Source organism: Siniperca chuatsi, linkage group LG14, assembly GCF_020085105.1.
Source record: "Siniperca chuatsi isolate FFG_IHB_CAS linkage group LG14, ASM2008510v1, whole genome shotgun sequence".
In the NCBI taxonomy this organism is placed as follows: Eukaryota; Metazoa; Chordata; class Actinopteri; order Centrarchiformes; family Sinipercidae; genus Siniperca; species Siniperca chuatsi.
Genome location: NC_058055.1, coordinates 10,407,807 through 10,426,728, shown reverse-complemented (window position 1 = coordinate 10,426,728; position 18,922 = coordinate 10,407,807). Strand labels below are relative to the sequence as shown.

Here is an 18,922-nt window from a genome sequence, read left to right as displayed (position 1 = left end):
CCACAACATTGTTTTCAGTGTTGGTCTCAATTCAGACTGAAAAATCACAAGTGATTTTCTCCTATCCATCTACTCTAGCAACTGTTCATATTTCTTAAATGGATACAGATCAGACCTGTTTTATGTTCCATGTCACTTGGTGCAATACCTTGTTTACCTGCTGTAGACATTTTCTGTCTCCATTACTCAAAACTATCATAAGGTGCAGCATGTCTGCAGGTAGTTCTTACAAAGGGATTTAATTATTCAGATAAACATTTCAACGATGCATCATGAGTTTGTTAATAGTTGTACTAAAAAGCTGCTCAAACGCTTTTCAGACTTTAAACATGTTGCTAACCATTGTTGAAAGCCAGAATACCCTTGCAGCTCTTTTTTTAAAATAGCTGTTTGGATTCTCAGCACAACATTTAACTGCTGGTGTGCTCTAAAAGAACAGTTGTGTGATGGAGCTCTTCTCCCTTTGTTCCTCCAGGTTTTGCAATCCTCCAGGCCATCATGGAGTCGGCTGTAGCCAATAACTGGCAGGTGACAGCTCGCTCGGTGGGGAACATTGTGGACCCCACAGAGTACAGACGCATCATCGAGGAGATGGACCGCCGGCAGGAGAAACGCTTTCTCATTGACTGTGAGGTGGGCAGGATCAACTCCATACTAGAGCAGGTATTCAGCAAACACACACTATCAGTTCAGCCTGCTTCATTTGAGAAAAAATAAGACGCTGGAAACAAAATTTCTTTCCATAAATACCTTTATTCAGCCTCCAGCTCTAAAGGAGTAAACACTCTGTCTTTTCCTCACTTTTTGCCTTGAACACCATCTCCATTTAGACACTCAGTGAAATAAGGCACTCTCCTGGCTTGCTTTGATCCCCACTTTTCATTTCTTTTTCATTATTACCCTAAACACCTGGAGTGCATCATGATTGCCTCAGATCTCAACATTCTCATTTAGAGGATGATGTTAAAACAGGCGAGACAGGTACATTCAATTAAGGCTTGTTATGTGTTGTTTTTGTGCGCACGTAGTCTGAGGTCACCTGGGCTTAATTCACGTGGAGGAATTAAACAGCCTCCTCATCCTTGTTTCCTAGGTGATCATCAGCTACAGTTTACCCACATGAGTCTTAATTCAGATTTAGTGTTTGCTAATGCATGCTGTGTGCCCTGTGGCTGCACCGCAGAGAATACTTTATTGTCAAAAATGTATTAAATGAGGGTTAACTGGGAATTTACTTACTTACTCAGAAAATCATTAATGTTCATTTTAGAATTAGAAGCTGTGTTGCACATGTGGTCACATTTTGCCTTGCAAATAGATGAGTAAGTGAGTTAGATAGTAAGTAAGTGTACTGTTTCTCAAGATTGGTGCAGTTGAATAGATTCCTGGATTTCTCATCTGTTTTTTTTCTTCTTTTTTTTGAGTGGTGTATGTGAGTAAGTGTGATAGTAAAATGAGTGAATGTGGTAACACTTGCAAGTGTGAATGTAGCCTGTCACCTATGATATGTATATATTATCTTATATTGTATATCAAGGCATTGTGAAACTGTGTTCTTTAGTTAGTAAGAGATTGTAAGCAAAACCCTGTGGTGGAAGGCATGAAAACAAATTCACATACTAAGCCTAATCTTGACCTAACCCTAAACTGAATGTTTCTAACCTTAACCCCAACCTTAAAATGAAGCTAGCACTGACACTGAACATCTACAGACTACACAGTTATATGTATGAAACTTAAAACCGAGTAGCCATTTTAGCGACACATTATAGTCCCCTCATAATAAAAAAAGCTGCATCAACACTTTTTTAAATACGAGACTGCTGTCGGTAGAAAAATGACAGCATTGGTCTTGTGTCCATACAAATAAGTACTGTCTTCTCTTAGAAGGAAAATCTGAAATAGCGTGACATTGTTGCTAGGGGAGAGGTCAGGAGTCAGAGGAGGGGTGGATTGCCCTGTCTCTTACCAGCAGTCAATGTTGTTTTCTTTTAACCATGAAGCTGATCTTTCCCCTACCATAACTGGATAGTTTTAATTAGTCTAAACCAAGCCTTAAACATACAGCAGAGGGATTCGAAAATGCTCATATGAGTCGTTTTTGTGGTCACTGACGAATGACCGATCTTCTTGTTTAGGTATGAGGACTTGTTGGCAAATCAAATGTGATCACTTAAAATCACTTGTGTGTTTCCCTTCAGTTTGGGTTATTACAGCTGCACAGCAGAGTAACATGTCACAAAAACCATTAAGCTCTAAGTATAGTCTGTGTGTGTGTATGTGTGTGCTCATGTGAACCATTCATCCTGAGCACATCTTAACCTTCTGTTCTTTGCTGAGATATTTGTGTGTAAAGGCCTCTGCCCTCTCCATAATGATCTTCATTATTGCCGGCCTTACGAGTTTTTCTCTGACCTTCACTGCAGATCTGTCTTCATTTCCTCTGACACGGGGGGATATTTTTAGTGACAGCACAGAACATTTTCATTAATTAAGAGAAGTTTGCTTTTCTCTGTCCTTCACGTTGATACATAGGGTTTCTTCAAATGTTCTCAAATTGCCTCCATATTAGATTCAAGTTATCCAATCAAATAATGGTGGTCACTTGGTGTCGCGTCAGGCCGATCCGATCCTAATCTCTTTACTGTGGCTGATTAATGTGAACGGTGGCCTTGTAGGCAGCATCTGTCAGGCAAGTGTCTCTCTAGATGCTTGAGAGTGGCAAGACATGCCTGCGTCTCTCGAGAACGATTCCTTATACAAGCTGTGACATCAACACTTGCTTTAATGTAATATCAGCTCCCAGTGTAAGTAGGACACACTGTCCCATAACAGCAACAACAATGGGCCTACTATAAATAGCCTACCCTCCTAGCCTGAGGGAAGATCTCTCACAAAGGCAGGAGTGAGCAAACACAGCCGTGATCACTCAGTCATCAGGAAGCAACCATATTATCTCTACCCAGTGCATTATAGATGAATTTATACAGACATCTATCATTCATTTTGTGCTAATCATTTTTGTCATAAAGGTAGGTTCACTTGTAATAGGGCTTTGTTGATAAATGTGCTGTGTTTTTTTTGTTTGTTTGTTCCCCTGCTGGCTCTCTTGCTGCCTTTAAAAGTATCAGCCTGCTCATTCAGTAAAGTAAAGACGGAGCAATAAACACCTTTAAGGCTTCTCATCAATAATAGAAGTACAGTGGATTTATAATCGCTGCCAAAGCACCAGTCACCTCCAGCCTCCTCCTGCACAGTGGACAGACTGAGAAAGAGTCAGAGAGGGAAATGAAAAAAAAGACTGGAAAGGCAGAGTGCTTGTGGGAATTGAGCCATGTAGTGTGAGTCTCCCTGTCTAGTACTGTGGAGGGAAATAGGAGAAGTGCTGAACACCCAGAGCTGTCCTGGAATTCCACACCCAGTGAGTAGGATAGTAAAATAAGATGCTGTATTAGGGATGAGATTACATCTGTGTGGATGTTATTTAATCCTGTATGTGAATTGTAGTTTTGTCCATTGCTTTGCGTGGACATTGGTTTTAATGGCAAGACATAAAAAATTGTTTCGTAGCATTATTTTAATTTTAATTTTATACTTATACCCACTTTGTACTTAATTTATTTTCTGACCTGTATTATAGTGTATTATATTTTTTGCTTAGTACTTCTATTCCTGTGTACACTGACGTGATAGTGAGCTGCTGTAACAAAAGAGTTTCCCCTCGGGGATCAATAAAGTATTTCTGAGTCTGATTCTGATTAATATTTTCTGTGAGGTGCTGATTTTTAGCCATAACTGTGAGTTACTTGGTTGTCTTGTCCCAAATATACAGTATATTTAAACAAGAGTCTACAGCTATGCTAGTGGCTGTGTGAGGCTGTACTTAGGTACAGCTTTGTTTTGAGCTTAATGCTATCATGCTTAATGCTTAATGAGTGACTATGCTCACATGCTAGGCTATCAAGTAATATTTACCATGTTCACCATCCTAGTTTAGCCTGTTGGCATGCTAACATTTGCAAATTAGCGCTCAACACAAAGTACAGCTGATGTTGACATTTTGACCTGCTGGTGATGAAAAGTTAAGGGAAGGGATCAAGTCGTTAGAATTTATCCTCCATGGACCTTAATGTCTGTACCAAATTTCATAGCAATAGTTGTTAAGACATTTGACTTAAAACCACAGATGTGATACTCATGGTGGTGCTAGAGCACAAAGTCAGGGGATCACCAAGGTCTTTAGGATTTATCTCATGAGAACCTAGAATGTCTGTACAACATTTCATGATAATTCATCCGATTGTTGTGGAGATATTTCAGTCTGTACCAAAGTGCTGGACCTACCGACCGACCATGCTACTAGCATGGCTAACAATGTACATGTGGGTAACTCTGTGACCCCTGAGTGATACTGGGGAGATGAGTAGGGGAGATTGCAGGCTCTAATACCGAGTCAGTTCAGAGACAGAATAGTAGTAGTATTAGTTGCAGCAGTGTAAATCAATGTGTTTTGATGAGGAGGTCTTTGTATTGTTTGTATTTCTTGTTCTACCAGCACTAGAATTAGGAGGCACATGCACATAATGAGTGCAGGGGGTGACGTGATGCACTGCAGACTGCAGATGATGAGTATAGTCATTTGGTGGCGGTAATGTGCCATAAAGGTTAGCAATGCAACAATGATGGAGGAGAGGAAGAAAATATATGCAAACGATGCAGTTTTCAAAACAAAAAAGGTTTTGCTAATGTTTTAAGAGGTAGGAAATGCATTCAATCATTAAACAGGGTTTAATAACATTTGAAAATACTTAGTTGTCCTTTGCATTTTCCTTTCTTTTCCAAGATTTCCTTGCTAGTTTACCACTGAGTGCATGAAACCTCAACTTGAACTACGAATACTAATATGAAAGAACAGCATGAAAAGTGCATTTGTGATACCTCAGTTTAGTCACCTATAATGCCCTGCAAATAAACCTTGACAACAAGACAACTATCTTCATTTCCTTTTTCTTTACTTTATAAAGAAGAAAACACTGCTTGTGAAAAAGAAAAAACTGACTGTAAAAGAGGATGTTTTTGTACTGTCTTCTTTGTAGCTCAGGCATCCAAAGGAGACCCTAGAGAAGTCTGAGTTAAAAGCAAACTAAAATGAAAAACAACATCAAACACATGCAAGCGGGAAAGTTAGCAAGTGCATAACTGCAACAAGGATAGTAAGGACATTACAACTTGATACACATTTTTTATTTTGTTGAAACTGGCATGCAATAAGAAGACTGTATGAAGTCTAAAGTGTGTGATGGCTACTGCAAATGGAAGAACCAGCCACTTTAACCATCAGACTCCACACAGTCCCAAAATCATAATTTCACTGCTTGTATTGTACTGAGTTAATTCAATAGAAAGATTCAAAGGATGAGAATAATTTTCATGTAATAACAATTTAAATATTAATACATAGAACTAAAAAAGACTAGAAAGGAGCAACATTTTCGAGGTTTCATCAAAATCAGACAGAAGTTTCATAAAGAGGCACAACTACTTTCTACAGGATCTGTGAACAATAGGGCATTTGGAGCAATGTTTGACTGATATACAGCCATGTCCTTCCTCTGCTATATTTTATTTCTTCAATGCACTTTTTTGACAGTTAAATCCCTCCTCACATTTTGCCCTGTTTCGAGTAGCATAACAATAATTAGTTGACTGGTGAAAAGGGACAGTTATCAACCTTAGGATGCCTGTTCCAGTTCTGAAGAAGGCAGATGACAAATCACTGTAACAAAGAGAAGCCTCCATCAGTGGGGAGAGAGTCAAATCCTCATGAAGGCACTTGGGCAAACATCCAGCTCTGCACAGGACTGTGGCTCCAGTCTGCTTAATTAGAGTCGATTCCCGCAGGGATATTTAGGCTGATCGTCCTGCAGCTCGGCCCGGCTCAGGCCTGCTTCAAACAGCACAGCACAGACCTGCTCGTCCAGACAGGCGGGCAGGAGGAGCCCTGAGGCTGGACAAATAAAAGATAACTGAGACCTGAGACAACTGCTCTCTCTCTCTCTGTGTCCCTCTCTGTCTGTGTTCTGGAGTTACAGTTTGTCTCCTCCACAGCACATGGAGATGGCCCCATATTTCTGATTATATCCTCAAGAAAGAGGTGAATACTAATGTGCAGATGTAGCAACACTGGCGGGGGTTGGAAGATGATGTGCTGTGTTTTATTTTTAACAGCAGAGTTTAAGACTCAAACACTTGTACCTTAGTACTGGTTTATGGATTGGACAACAATTTTCTAATGGGGTCTGAAGTTAGTAATAGTTAGACATTTTGGTAAGTACGCTTATTCGCTTTATTGCAGAGTTAGGTGAGAAGATCAATACCACTCTCAAATCTATCTGTTAAATATGACCCTATGTATTTCCTTCCTCATAAAACATTTGCAAAGCCAATTTTATGAATATTTTGAAGCGTGCATTGTTTACATCCATGTTTGCTAGCTTGCAGTCTTCCTTACCTTAGCTGGCTCATTGCTACATTTCTTTGCACTTTACTGGCACCAATTGTTGATTATGTCGCTCGCGTGAGTGTACATCAAACAAAATAAGGACCCACTCTTAAAAACATTGCTCCATAGCGCTAGTGGTCAAAAACTCCACAGGTTGCCTTTAAGTTGAAAATATATTTATACCAAATGTGTTTTTCTCGGTCATAAGGACATGTTGTGTTTTGGGCACACTGATTGCCCATCATAAACTGGACTGTTGCCAGATGAGAACATTAACTGAAAAAAACAAATGACAAGGCATGGCACTCAGACTATCCTTTCCATTCAATGAGCATTAAAAATGTAGGAGCCAGTCAGTACAATCAGTGCTGCAGGTTCCTTCTCACTTACAGGCCGCAAGTCTTCTTTCCCCCGAGCTGTTTGGAGAAGCTGTTTTGTGAGAAATGGATTATGTCAGAGAGGAAGATATGAGTCCTGTGACAATAAAAGTGTCGTTCTCTCAGTGACGGTAGTGCCTGACCTCTTCCAGGCTCCTGGTGGTTTCACATACTCACAAAAAGTGATTATCCCAGGGGACCATGAAACTGGAGCATCAGCATCCTAAAAATATTTGTTATGCCCAGATGCTTTTTTTCAGATCAGCACTACCAACAGAGGTATCGAGAAAATCCCACAGCAAATGAAATGAAATGATCCTTTATAAGAACATGTGTAGTGCTCATGTAGTGACACATGAAAATGTAAACTGATGAAAAATGCCTTTGTAAACAGAATTTGAGAACTTCTCACACACAAGTGAAAGACTGTTGATAATTACTTAAATCTTTGCTCACATTACTATTATTATTATTGTTATCAGTGCTTTAACCAGTTGTTGTAATATGTAGTTTAAAAAATAGTTGTACTTAAAACAACCTGATTTAGCCATCCCTAGCACTCAGTTGAAGTATGGTAGGCTAAAAAAATAAATCCCCAGGGGCCACTACAGTTTTCAGAATCTTTTCAGGGGGCCTCTTTCCAGGAAGTTAATGGCAGAAAAATCACTCTTGGCATGTAGCCTGTTTATGTTTGAAAAGGTAATCATATTTGTTTTAGTTGGAGTTATGGAAAAGGTAGCATTGCTAAAGCTGAATATTGTCACAATATACACAGTTTTCTGATTGTAATATGTTGTCAATATGATAAATCTAATGTAATCCCATTGTATATTTGTAGAAATGAGTATATCAGTATGATTTCATTGACATTTTTAAGATGTTTACAATGAAAACACAGTGACTAATTAAGTAAAACCAGAGTGATACTGTAAATATTGATAATAATGATTCAACACAGCCAAATTTAAGTACAATAACGATTGTGGACGTCTTCACTCTGATCGCTGGGAGCGTTGCAACTTCTGTTGTGCTGCTGCACCAAATCACAGAAAAGCTGAACGTCTGATCTAGTTCTACAAAGATTGCACTGAGTTGTAGTTATTTTTTATTTGGCCAGTGGTTATATTTTATATTTCACAACTCTGCAACTGTCCTCAATAATATCATAAATAATATTCAAATTGCATTGATCTAATTTGAAATGGAGCATAATATTGCCACCATATCCTCTCATAAAGTTTCACTGACAGGAATGATGGAAACTGAAATTATTATAACATGCTTTGTCAATACTGTACGTAATTATGGTCATGCCAATAAAACAGAATTGAATTTAAAAAAATAATAATAATTTGGTGGAAAGTGAAAATTTGTGTTAGCTTTTCATAGTTTTTGCATCTATAAGGAATTTGTTTCATCTGGTTTCATCATTACCTATTCTCACATGTACTGTAGCTATACTACAATGTATGTCAGTCAGAGCTTGTACAGGTTTTAGTTTGGTGTTGGCTCACTGATTCATTGTGTGAATACAAACAAGAGCCACCCCCCAGAATCATCCCTTTTTCTGAATTATCAGCCAGATATCCCACCTTTAGAATACTTGTCAGTCTCTGTGCTCGCTGCCAACTCGATGACTACTGATGCAGCTGCCAGGGGATTTTCTTTTCTTTTTTTTTTCATGCAAGTCAAAACATTTTCAGGTTGTTTTGAAAAGAAATACTTGACACAAAAGCCAAGTGTTAAATCTATCAATGAAATGTGCATAAAAATAAATAATAGTGAATGACCATGGATGCTAAAATGCATTTGCTTTACAGTACATCACAGCTTTACATTAATTCTCGAATTTCAGGAATCAAATGTTTGAAATATTTGAATCACAAGTTTGAACCATTTAACGCTAAGCTGTAGTTTTATAGTTTAATAAACCAAAAAACATACCATGTGTGTATGAACTGCCTTCAGAGTACTTAACTTTTACCTACTCTCCAGTAGACAGCCAAATAAACTAGAAACATTCCCACATTATTATTTGTTTTTGTGTTCCTCGTAGCTACAGTAAGCAATAAATATTTACAGTTGATTATCGAGCTTTCTGTCAGAAACAGCGATTGAGGTGTCAGTTTTAGATGCTCTTATAGAAGTGTGAAGTCTTGTGCTTTCTGCCTGACTGTTTTGGTGACAAACAGGAGTTGTAGCCAGTCACTCCAGGCACTGCAGCTTCATTAAGTGCTTGCTGTGTTGCTACAGTTGGGTCACTGCGGCTCCCTCTCACATGAATGAATAGCAAATGAAAAGCTTTTCAAGACAATTTGGAAGACAATAAGCAGAAAAGCTTCCAGGAATTTTTGCTTATTAGGAAAACGCAGGGTGTGGGGCTTTCAGAGTCGGTGGCGGAGGTGCAAAATGTCGAACACAATGAAATCATTTTGCATTTCCGAGGAAGGACCTCGGGGCATCAAGGACGTTCTCTCTCTAGAGACAATTACGAGACATTAAGGCAGGAGTAAGCAGAGGGTTTTAAAGTGCACAGGTGTGAATGAAAGGGCAGGTGTGAGACTCATTGTACATCGTGTGGAAATAGTACTAGAAATATACCACAGGGACACGCATGTCCTTGTTTCAGTGCTGTTGTAAAATGTCTCATCTGTATTCAAGTCCTCTATAAAATCTCTCCAACATGATATCACTATCACTCTGGACATTTAACATTTAAAAGATTTCACTGCCTGAGTATCAAAACGGTGTAGGAGTGCAGAAAGTGAAAAGACAGGAAAAAAAATCAACTATCCACCCCCACAGTATCTTTTTGAAGCTTCGTACTCTGCGATGGAGAATCAGAATCCAGGGAGATATGGAGTGAGTGCGTGTGAACGAGCGAGAGTGAGAGCGAGAGAAGTTTAAAGAAATCAGCGAGTGCAGCTCTCTCTGTGTCTGCATGCTCAGACAGGTGCTGTACAACGTTTTGGGTTTAATTAAGTCTAGTGTGCGACTGAGACAGGCGGAGAGGGAAGAGGCAGACTGTAGAGCACAGGCAGCTGCAGAGATAGAGGGAGGTTTGCCGGAGCCTTGACCTTATTTTACATGTAGAAGTTAATGGAAAGGAACAAGCACTGCCATCACAGTTTCTCCCCTCTCTCTGCGTGTCTCATACAAACACACACAAATGTACAAATGTGATCACACGCTCCCGCTTGCCCTCGCAAATGTCGCTCTAAAATGTCTTTCTTTTTTCCTTTCTTCCCACCAACTACTGTGTGTTATGAAATTGAAGGTCTTTGTCATTTTCTGAATCTCAGCCCTCTAAATGTTCTCAGTGTTATGAGATGTGAATGTGACTCACTGTGTGTCTCCTCCTGCGACTTGTAGGTGGTGACCTCTGGAAAAAACAGCAGAGGATACCACTATATCCTCGCCAACCTGGTGAGAGCTCGCAACATGAAACGGTCCAACACAACACAGTAAAAAACCCAGAATAACACTGCTCAGTGTGATGCAATGCAGTGCAAAGACATGCAACACTCAGTAATATAGTCAAACTTCTCAATATGCAGTGATGATAGACTCACAATTGAGTCTAGTAATTAAACAGAACAAAGAAATAAGCTAATGATGGACAAGCTAAAGCAATGCTTTTTTTTGTTGCTGCTAATGATGCCTTGCTCCACTGCCAGCCATTTGTGCTCTTTGCTCTCAGGGTTTTTCCAACATCAGCCTGGACAGGGTCTTTTCTGGTGGAGCCAACATCACAGGCTTCCAGATCATCAACCCAGACAGCCCCATCGTCCAGCAGTTCCTCCAGCGCTGGGAGCGCCTGGATGAAAGAGAATTTCCAGAAGCCAAAAACACTCCACTGAAGGTCAGTGAGGCGTAGCTGCCGATGCATTTTATTTAACATCTTCAAAGATACTTTTTCTCTCCCTAAGTTAGTCTCCCTATGTTAGTAACTCTGCTGAAGCCAGAGAAAATATGTCAATCTGAATCTTTTCAGTGAGAAGTTGCTTAAATAACTTGTCACCTGCTTGTCCTTGAATAGAGACGGCTTTCATACTCGCGCAATTTTTGTGTCAATCATAATGCGAGTCTTTGATTTTCTTACTTTTTACATCAGCAGCACTGCTCTCTACAAGTGCATACCAAGTACTGCTGCAGAGATAATAACCTTGCTGTGATAGCAGTGCGTTGGGTCGTCATGATGTCACAGGTGTGTCACTGGGGTTTTCTTGTGGCCTTTGTCTCAGTACACATCAGCGCTGACCCACGATGCCATCCTCGTGATTGCGGAGGCCTTCCGGTACCTTCGGCGCCAGCGAGTGGATGTGTCTCGCAGGGGGAGTGCGGGCGACTGCCTTGCCAACCCTGCTGTGCCCTGGAGCCAAGGCATCGATATAGAGAGAGCCTTGAAAATGGTAGGACTGAGGGAGGTCACTGTCTCTCTAAACAGTTCTCCTTTTTATTCTATTTACTCTATAGTTCAATCTTTACTTTATCTCACTCTTCACTCTGTTCTGCTTCCTAAAACTTAGCGATTTTATCTTCATGGTGCCTAACTACAATTTACAAAAGTTTGTCTATTTTTCCATTTCTTTTGTCTTTGAGATTCTTTGTAAAATCTCTAAGGATCACTAAACACTAAGCCACAACTCTACAAACCATAACCTACAAATATAGTCATTTATAACCATTATTGGGTATAAATGTGGGGTTTTTTACATTTTGTAAAGCAACTGATTTGTAATCTTCATGAACAAGTGCTGTAACACTTAACCAATCCAGCACCATATTTCATTCCATATAACATATTACAACTGTATTATTTTCTAGATACACCCTTACTTATTACAATGTGAGCAAATGAACAATGTAGTTATTAGAAATTCACTCATTATGATCTAACCATGTCTTTGTCTCAGCAAATAGTGAAAGCAATGTTTCCCCTTGCATTAAAGATCTGACACATCCACTATTTCTGCAGTAGTTTACAGACTCGTTCCCCCTCTGCATTGATCTGATTGATCCAAAACCAGACCTCACAGTCACTCTAAACGTACCTGCCACAACACTTACATAGACAAACATGATGCTATTGAAAATATGTATTGAACAGACAACACACCGGGGAAACCAAAAGGCACTGGCGAGAATGTTGGACTCTTGGACCATTTGTTGCATGTTTTCATGTGGAGTTTGCTCACTTGCTTTATGTTAGGAAGAGGCGTTATCAGTCTTTTCTTGGTGCCTGGCAGGTCCAAGTACCAGGTATGACAGGAAACATCCAGTTTGACACATTTGGTCGACGATCTAATTACACAATTGATGTGTACGAGATGAAGACAGGAGGCCCAAGGAAGGTAAGTGAGCACATAGCCTCGGAAACATCCATCATAATTTAATTAATGTGTAAAGAAATACTCTGGGTAGGATTAGTATATGATATAGACATTAGCTCTGTATGTTTTGAATCCACTAACATAAATACAGACAAGTTTCAAGCAGCTCTGTGATAAGGATTTGACTTTCTCTTGGCGTGTTGGCAGTACACGAGTAGTACTGTAGGGTTGATTCTGATTTGGATAGAAGCTGCCAGTAACCCGGTCTTGCAAAGCCAGCCCAAATTGTGTGAGCTCACATCCCCTCTGAGATTTTAATCCGGAAAACATCCACTGAGAATCAGTCGAGCCCTGCAGATGGAAACTAAACCAATCTACAAACCTTTAGGGAGTGGTAGTTTAGGTGATGACTCAAAACATCATGAACAGTTATGTGTCTGCCATGTGTTTCCAACTTTAAAATGTAATGGTAAAACCACTGACAGCCCAACGAGTGGTGCATCTGTTCAATCAGGTGACTGAAGGGTTCATGTTGAGGCCTGAATGAAGCACAGAACTGTCAGCCTCTTGAAATTATATCAAGGGGGCCTATGGAGTCTAGGCAGACAACAACAAGCAAAGTGTAATTTGTGGTCTCGCTTTGCAAGAGTTGCTGATATTTTGTGTATATGTATTGCTTATTTAAATGTTTAAAAAGTTAAGTTCAATTATCAGAGTTTTTCTCAAGGAAATCCTCTGACACGGCCTTTAAATGACCATCACAGTAAAACTCTCGTTTAAACCTCACTATAATGAAGCTGCTCGGTTAGCAGCTCTTGTAAGGCAGGTTTTACAGCTTCAATCCCAACAGCAGTATTACACTTGCGCCTGCCTCTGTAGCATTAAAGTGCAACCGAAATTAAATTGCATGTTTACTTTATGCTACAGCACAGAGATCTGCTCTGTCCTTTGTCCTTTTTTGACAAAATCAGTATCCAAAAGGGAGGAAATGAATATTTTTGGTCATATAGCCAACAAGAACATTTTATTTTACACTATATTTGAATACACATCAGCCTTAGACATGGACAGAAAAGAGCTAAGAACTGAGAACAGCAGCACAGTGTGTCCATTTTGTCTACAAGCATGGGCACGTCTTGTTTCTTGCAGGGGGAGAAGTGCATTCGCTCAGAAAAGTAATTTATCTAGTTAGCTTGACAGCTGTAGCACTTGTCGATGTCTGTTAGTTTAGATGCTGAATGATTATGTCCTTTTCTTCAATACCACTAACAAAACACTGTCTATCCCCTTATTAGCTTGTGTGCCACAGTTACTAGAGCAAGTCTGTTCACAAACACATACATCGACCTGCCCCCTCAGATGCTTGGAGGCTAAAAGGTCATTTCTGATTTATGCAAGTTTTTCCCACTTGCAATAGTAAAAAAAATATTTTCAATAAATTTGAAAATCACTTTCACAATGATTTTTGACAGCAAAAAGGAATAACTTTTATAATTTCAGTTGGACTTTTAGATTGATGTATCTCCAGATAGTGGGGGTCTCACTGCACCCACATGATCCCTCAGTGCTGTAATTGGGCTTTGTATAATTAGGCAGACCAAAGGAAAAAACAATGCTGTCTGAAAACACACCCACGCACAGACTCACAATGCTGTTGCTTGGCTAGCTCCCTGACCCTTAACTCTGACAAGGTCCCCACAAAAGCTAGCACCAAAAGGAAGAGTGGCCCCATACTGTCCACATAGTTCAGCTCACAAGACAGTATACATCACAGCGGCCCACACATCCAAACTCAGTGTGAGACAATCTGCATTGACAACAGAGTGAGTACTGTTCATCGCAGCTACCAGAAGTGGGAGACGTTGACTTCTTCTTGGCTGAATACACCAGAGTGTAACAGAAATAAACACAATGCAGCTACTGGAATCATCTCAGGTTGAGTAGACACAGGCCAGTGTTTGTTTTTGTGTTAGATTATACTGTGTGTGCTATGTGTAGTATTAATAGAACTGCAGAACAACCTACTGCACTGGCTAGATAAGGCACATTTAGATTATTAGGTTTGTCTTGCTGGTATTAATTTTATCAGTCTTTGAGTGCTCTATTAGTGCTGCTTTCTTGTTATGTAAGAGAACATTTGCTGAGCCAGATATAGATCACGCCTACTCTGCTGAAGTGTAGCCCAGGTGAAGTGAGAAGCACCACTACAAGCTTTTTATAAAATCATACATCAGGCAAAACCAACACTGTCGCCTGCTGTACAGATAGAGCCGTCCAACTCACAGGTACTTGGAGGCTCTGCTGTAAAAATGTCTTTCTGCTTCTTGTAATAACTATGAACCTTTGTGTCATTTTCAGATCGGCTACTGGAATGAGTACGAAAAATTTGTATATATTATGGATCAGCAGGTCACCAACGAGTCCTCTTCTGTGGAAAACCGAACAATTGTGGTCACTACTATTATGGTACACTCTTAAGCAGGTTCTAAGTGTTTCACCTTAAGATTTCTGCCACTCAAGGTCAAGGTGTCCATTGTTGCAATCTGTCCTGGGAGGGTAGAATTATTTTGTTTTGAGTTGCTTTCCATCCACTCACTACATGTTGAAACAGTCGATTCACAAAGAGTGTTTCAACTGTATCCGTGTGGGTGTCAAAGCATTTTGGTTTTTTTATATTACAGTGGGCTGTTGTAGTAGTGACATCACAATAACGGCTTTGGTAATGATAACTATAGAGATAGACACCATCGTATTTACATGCAGTGCATACGTAAGTAAAAATGTTTCCCTCTCATTAAGTAAACTGTCAGTGACGCTGGGGTAAATCAGCTGTGTCTCACTGGAGACATGAAATGATCTGCACGCAAGGAGGACGTAAACAGCCAAAGGCTGCAACCTTTGGCTGTTTATCCCTTTGTTCAAATTTACTACATCTTACTTAAAATTGGCACTGACTCTGTTGTAGGTATCTCTAAAACCAGTGCTCACAGTATATCAGGCTCAGGGTTAGACACAGTGCTAGTTAGACCAGTTATACACAGCAATCGCAGGTTAGTAATCATCAGCCATTTTTAAATGTAAGATAAGGTGCGCCTTATCTTACATTTAAAACCATGGCCTCTCGTTCCTTCTGACTTTGCTTATTATGTTTCCATCTTAGGCAAATTCAGAATGTAATAGTCATACATTCTCATTTCAATGTCCAGAAACTCATTATCCTTATGACCAGACAGGAAATAACAACAATATTCAGAGTGAGGAAGGAAAAACAGAAGAGTAGTGTCATTGCATTATTTTGTCACTGCCAGGCATGCCTTTGATTTGAATAAAGACAACTATTATTATAGATACATCACAGTCATGTCATTAACTTCATGTTGCTTTTCTTACATTTCTCACATTCCATAACTTTAAAGAAAATGCCATATTTAATGAAAGGTCATCCTAATTATTAAAGGGATGCGATTCTTTCATTCTGTCTTTTATAACATTGTACATGACTGCAGAAAGGAAGAGAAGGTAAAGAAGCACTAGTTCAAACAACAAAGGAGTCAAACTGTTAGATACTGTAAAAGCATCACCTAACAGTCTCCTCTGAAGATGACTTCTATTGTAAGTCAAATGACCTCTGAAAAACATGTACATGCCATATGACAAAGTAAATTACCATTGCTGAATATCCTCAAGGTGACATCAGCTCATCTGAAGGAGGTTTAATGGCAAACATGTTTGCTTTGGTTCGTTCGTTTTGGAGGAATTCCATGATATTTTATTGAAATCCAAGGCACAGAGGTGATGTAGAATAGTGAAACAATATAATCAAGACAACAAGCAGATTATTTTATTGTCATGACAGTAATGAATGCAAAAAAAAATTTAAATCAGTATGACATTTTATTTGGTCATACAACTACTTTTCTGATGTGGCTCAAACGTTTTTATGCTTAATATTTGTTTGATGAATTAATTAATCTCTGATGACTCTGCTGTCACTGGTGTTTACTTTATGAACTGGAAAAGTGCTCCATTCAGCTTGTCCCGCTCCTTGTGCCATGCTGATGCAAAGCACATGCAACCCCTGCCTATCGCCCATTTCCACACATTTAGTTTCTGGATGAGGTTAGCATGAGGGAGTCCTGACATCCTGCTTTGCCTCCTTTATATGTATTAGATGCTTCACACATCCCGCTGGCCCAGTCGGCCTCTTTACTCCAGCAGCGGCCTGCTTTTTTAGCCTGTCGAGTCTCCCAATAACACGGCTGTAACTGATGCTGTGTAGATCCTTTTAACCTCTGCTCTGTTTGTCTTTTTATGTTCCCCACATCTGTTTGTTTGTCACCCCTGCATGTGTGCATGCTACAGTACCAATCAAGGCCTTGTGTGACCATTGAGGTCTGGCCATTGTGGATGTGCGCTTTCTTTTCAATGAACTCAAAATTATGTCTGATTAACAGGAAGCTCCGTATGTGATGTACAAGAAAAACTATATGCAGATGGATGGCAATGACAGATATGAAGGCTACTGTGTCGATTTAGCTTCTGAAATTGCAAAACATGTGGGGATAAGATATAAGCTGTCAGTTGTTCCGGATGGGAAGTACGGAGCCAGAGATCCAGAGACCAAGACGTGGAATGGGATGGTGGGTGAACTGGTTTATGGGGTAAGTGTCAGTCCGTCTGTGTAGCTCATAAGGGGGAGGGGGTAACTGTTCATCTTTTATCATTTCCAGCTACTTAACCTTCGGATTTGGTCAGATTATTGTAAAGTATAGTAAATGTCTTAAAGTATCTTCTACATTTGAACAGAAAGAGAGGTTTTATAAAACTCAGTCCATTTTTAGTCAAAACAAACCAAGCACATATTAGGCAAGATCATAGTGAATATTACCATATAAAACATCAAACTTTTTAATGTTACTCTTCTCATCAGCCAGGTGAATAAAATTTCCTCCATGCCATGATCAACAGAGGACGAATGTGAAAGCTGTTGTCTTAAAGTAGTAAAGATGACAGCAGCTGGCAAAGAAGCCTTGTAAAATAATCCCCCTGTTCTGTCATCATTTTACAGCTGTATTACACCTGATATTTCAAAGATAATGGCGATAATCAGTCATGCAAAAAACAAACAAACATCCAATTTAAAACACAAAAAAAAATGTTGCACTTTTGGTCAAAGTGGGCTGAGTGAGTTTTGCAAAGCCCTTCGTCAACGCTGAAATTGCCTAGACTGGTTTTTATCATGCATCTTGTGGCTCACTCACACTTGAACTGGCTTTAACAAGATGATTTGCATCTTTTATGAGACCTCAGCTGCTGAATGAATGATGTTAAAAATCTCACACGGCATACTGGAATCTTAAATAAATCTGCATGCAAACAGTGCTTCAGTCCAGATTTCTCAATTTAACACCTGTAGTTTCTGCTGTTATGACTGTTTTACAGACCGGTCTGCTCTCCTGCAGCCCTCCCAGTATTAATAGCTCAGACAGAAAGAGATGACCCCGTTACAAGGCCTCTGCTATATTTCTGCATCAACTCTGAATTTGTATTGTCATTAATTAAGAATTCAGATGTAAATTAACTCATACAAGAATGAATACTTGACACCCGCCTTTGGCTGAGACCCCTCCTAACTTTATCAGAGATATGAATCCTTTGAGTTAGATATTTCCATATTTTTAAGATCAGTTACAATACCACTTACCCCTCAAAGCATCTCACTGCGAACATTTGTCACCGCAGTGAGATGCTAATTGATGAGCCTGTCAGGCGTTGCAGAGGATCGATGGAGGTGAATTTAACAGGCTGATTCACATTTCACGGACTGCTTACATAAGCTCCTCCACCTCTGTCTTCCAACCTTCTGCTTGATTCATGGAGGAGATTTGGATCGAGACAAAGACATTAGCCAACACAAATGCTGAGTGACTCATTTTCAAATGGGAGGCTTTATTACAGGTCTGCTATTCAGTATATTCTAAGCTGCCGCATTTCACCATGTCCAATCTGTTTACCCCATGGATTCACTTAAAAGCTGAGTGCCTGGCCATGTATATGTGATTATAAGACAGTGTGACTTCTATATAGTCATGGTTACTGGTTTGACTTTGGGATTATCAGTATGTCCTTTATTAAATCAATATTTAGGTTTGGTTGGTTATTTATGGTTTGTTCTGTAAGACTAACTCCCAGTGTGCCTGTTTCCATTTTCACAGAGAGCTGACATAGCCGTGGCTCCTCTAACTATAACGTTGGTACGGGAAGAAGTGATAGACTTCTCTAAGCCCTTTATGAGCTTGGGCATCTCCATTATGATTAAGAAGCCTCAAAAGTCCAAGCCTGGGGTGTTTTCCTTCCTGGACCCACTGGCCTATGAGATTTGGATGTGTATAGTTTTTGCCTATATCGGCGTGAGTGTGGTGCTCTTCCTGGTGAGTCGCTTCAGCCCTTACGAGTGGCATCTGGACGAGAACGATGAGGTCAAAGACCCTCAGAGCCCCCCAGACCCACCAAACGACTTTGGGATTTTTAATAGCCTGTGGTTCTCCCTGGGTGCCTTCATGCAGCAAGGATGCGATATCTCACCAAGGTTGGTTGTTGTGTTCACTCTCCGTCACCTCTCAGTTGTCCTCATCATCTCTGCATTTTATAGTCCCATGCATACATCTCCATCCTGCCATGGTGCATATAGGTTATTTTGAGCTTTGGTA

General features: G+C 39.9%; 1 protein-coding gene across 7 annotated transcripts in view; it reads left to right on the top strand.

The window, feature by feature from the left end:
• The window catches only part of LOC122888807 (glutamate receptor 3-like), a 70,865-nt gene that overhangs the window by 31,241 nt on the left and 20,702 nt on the right, over nt 1-18,922 (top strand). For all 7 annotated transcript variants that reach the window (XR_006380782.1, XR_006380783.1, XM_044223684.1 and 4 more), the window contains exons 4-11: nt 476-663; nt 10,252-10,305; nt 10,580-10,741; nt 11,124-11,291; nt 12,129-12,233; nt 14,571-14,678; nt 16,667-16,873; nt 18,428-18,801. Coding sequence is in view for 5 of the 7 variants with exons in the window: in XM_044223684.1 (XP_044079619.1) it covers nt 476-663; nt 10,252-10,305; nt 10,580-10,741; nt 11,124-11,291; nt 12,129-12,233; nt 14,571-14,678; nt 16,667-16,873; nt 18,428-18,801 (1,366 nt within the window). In the remaining 2 variants the exon portion in view is untranslated. The remainder of the gene's footprint in view (nt 1-475; nt 664-10,251; nt 10,306-10,579; nt 10,742-11,123; nt 11,292-12,128; nt 12,234-14,570; nt 14,679-16,666; nt 16,874-18,427; nt 18,802-18,922) is intronic.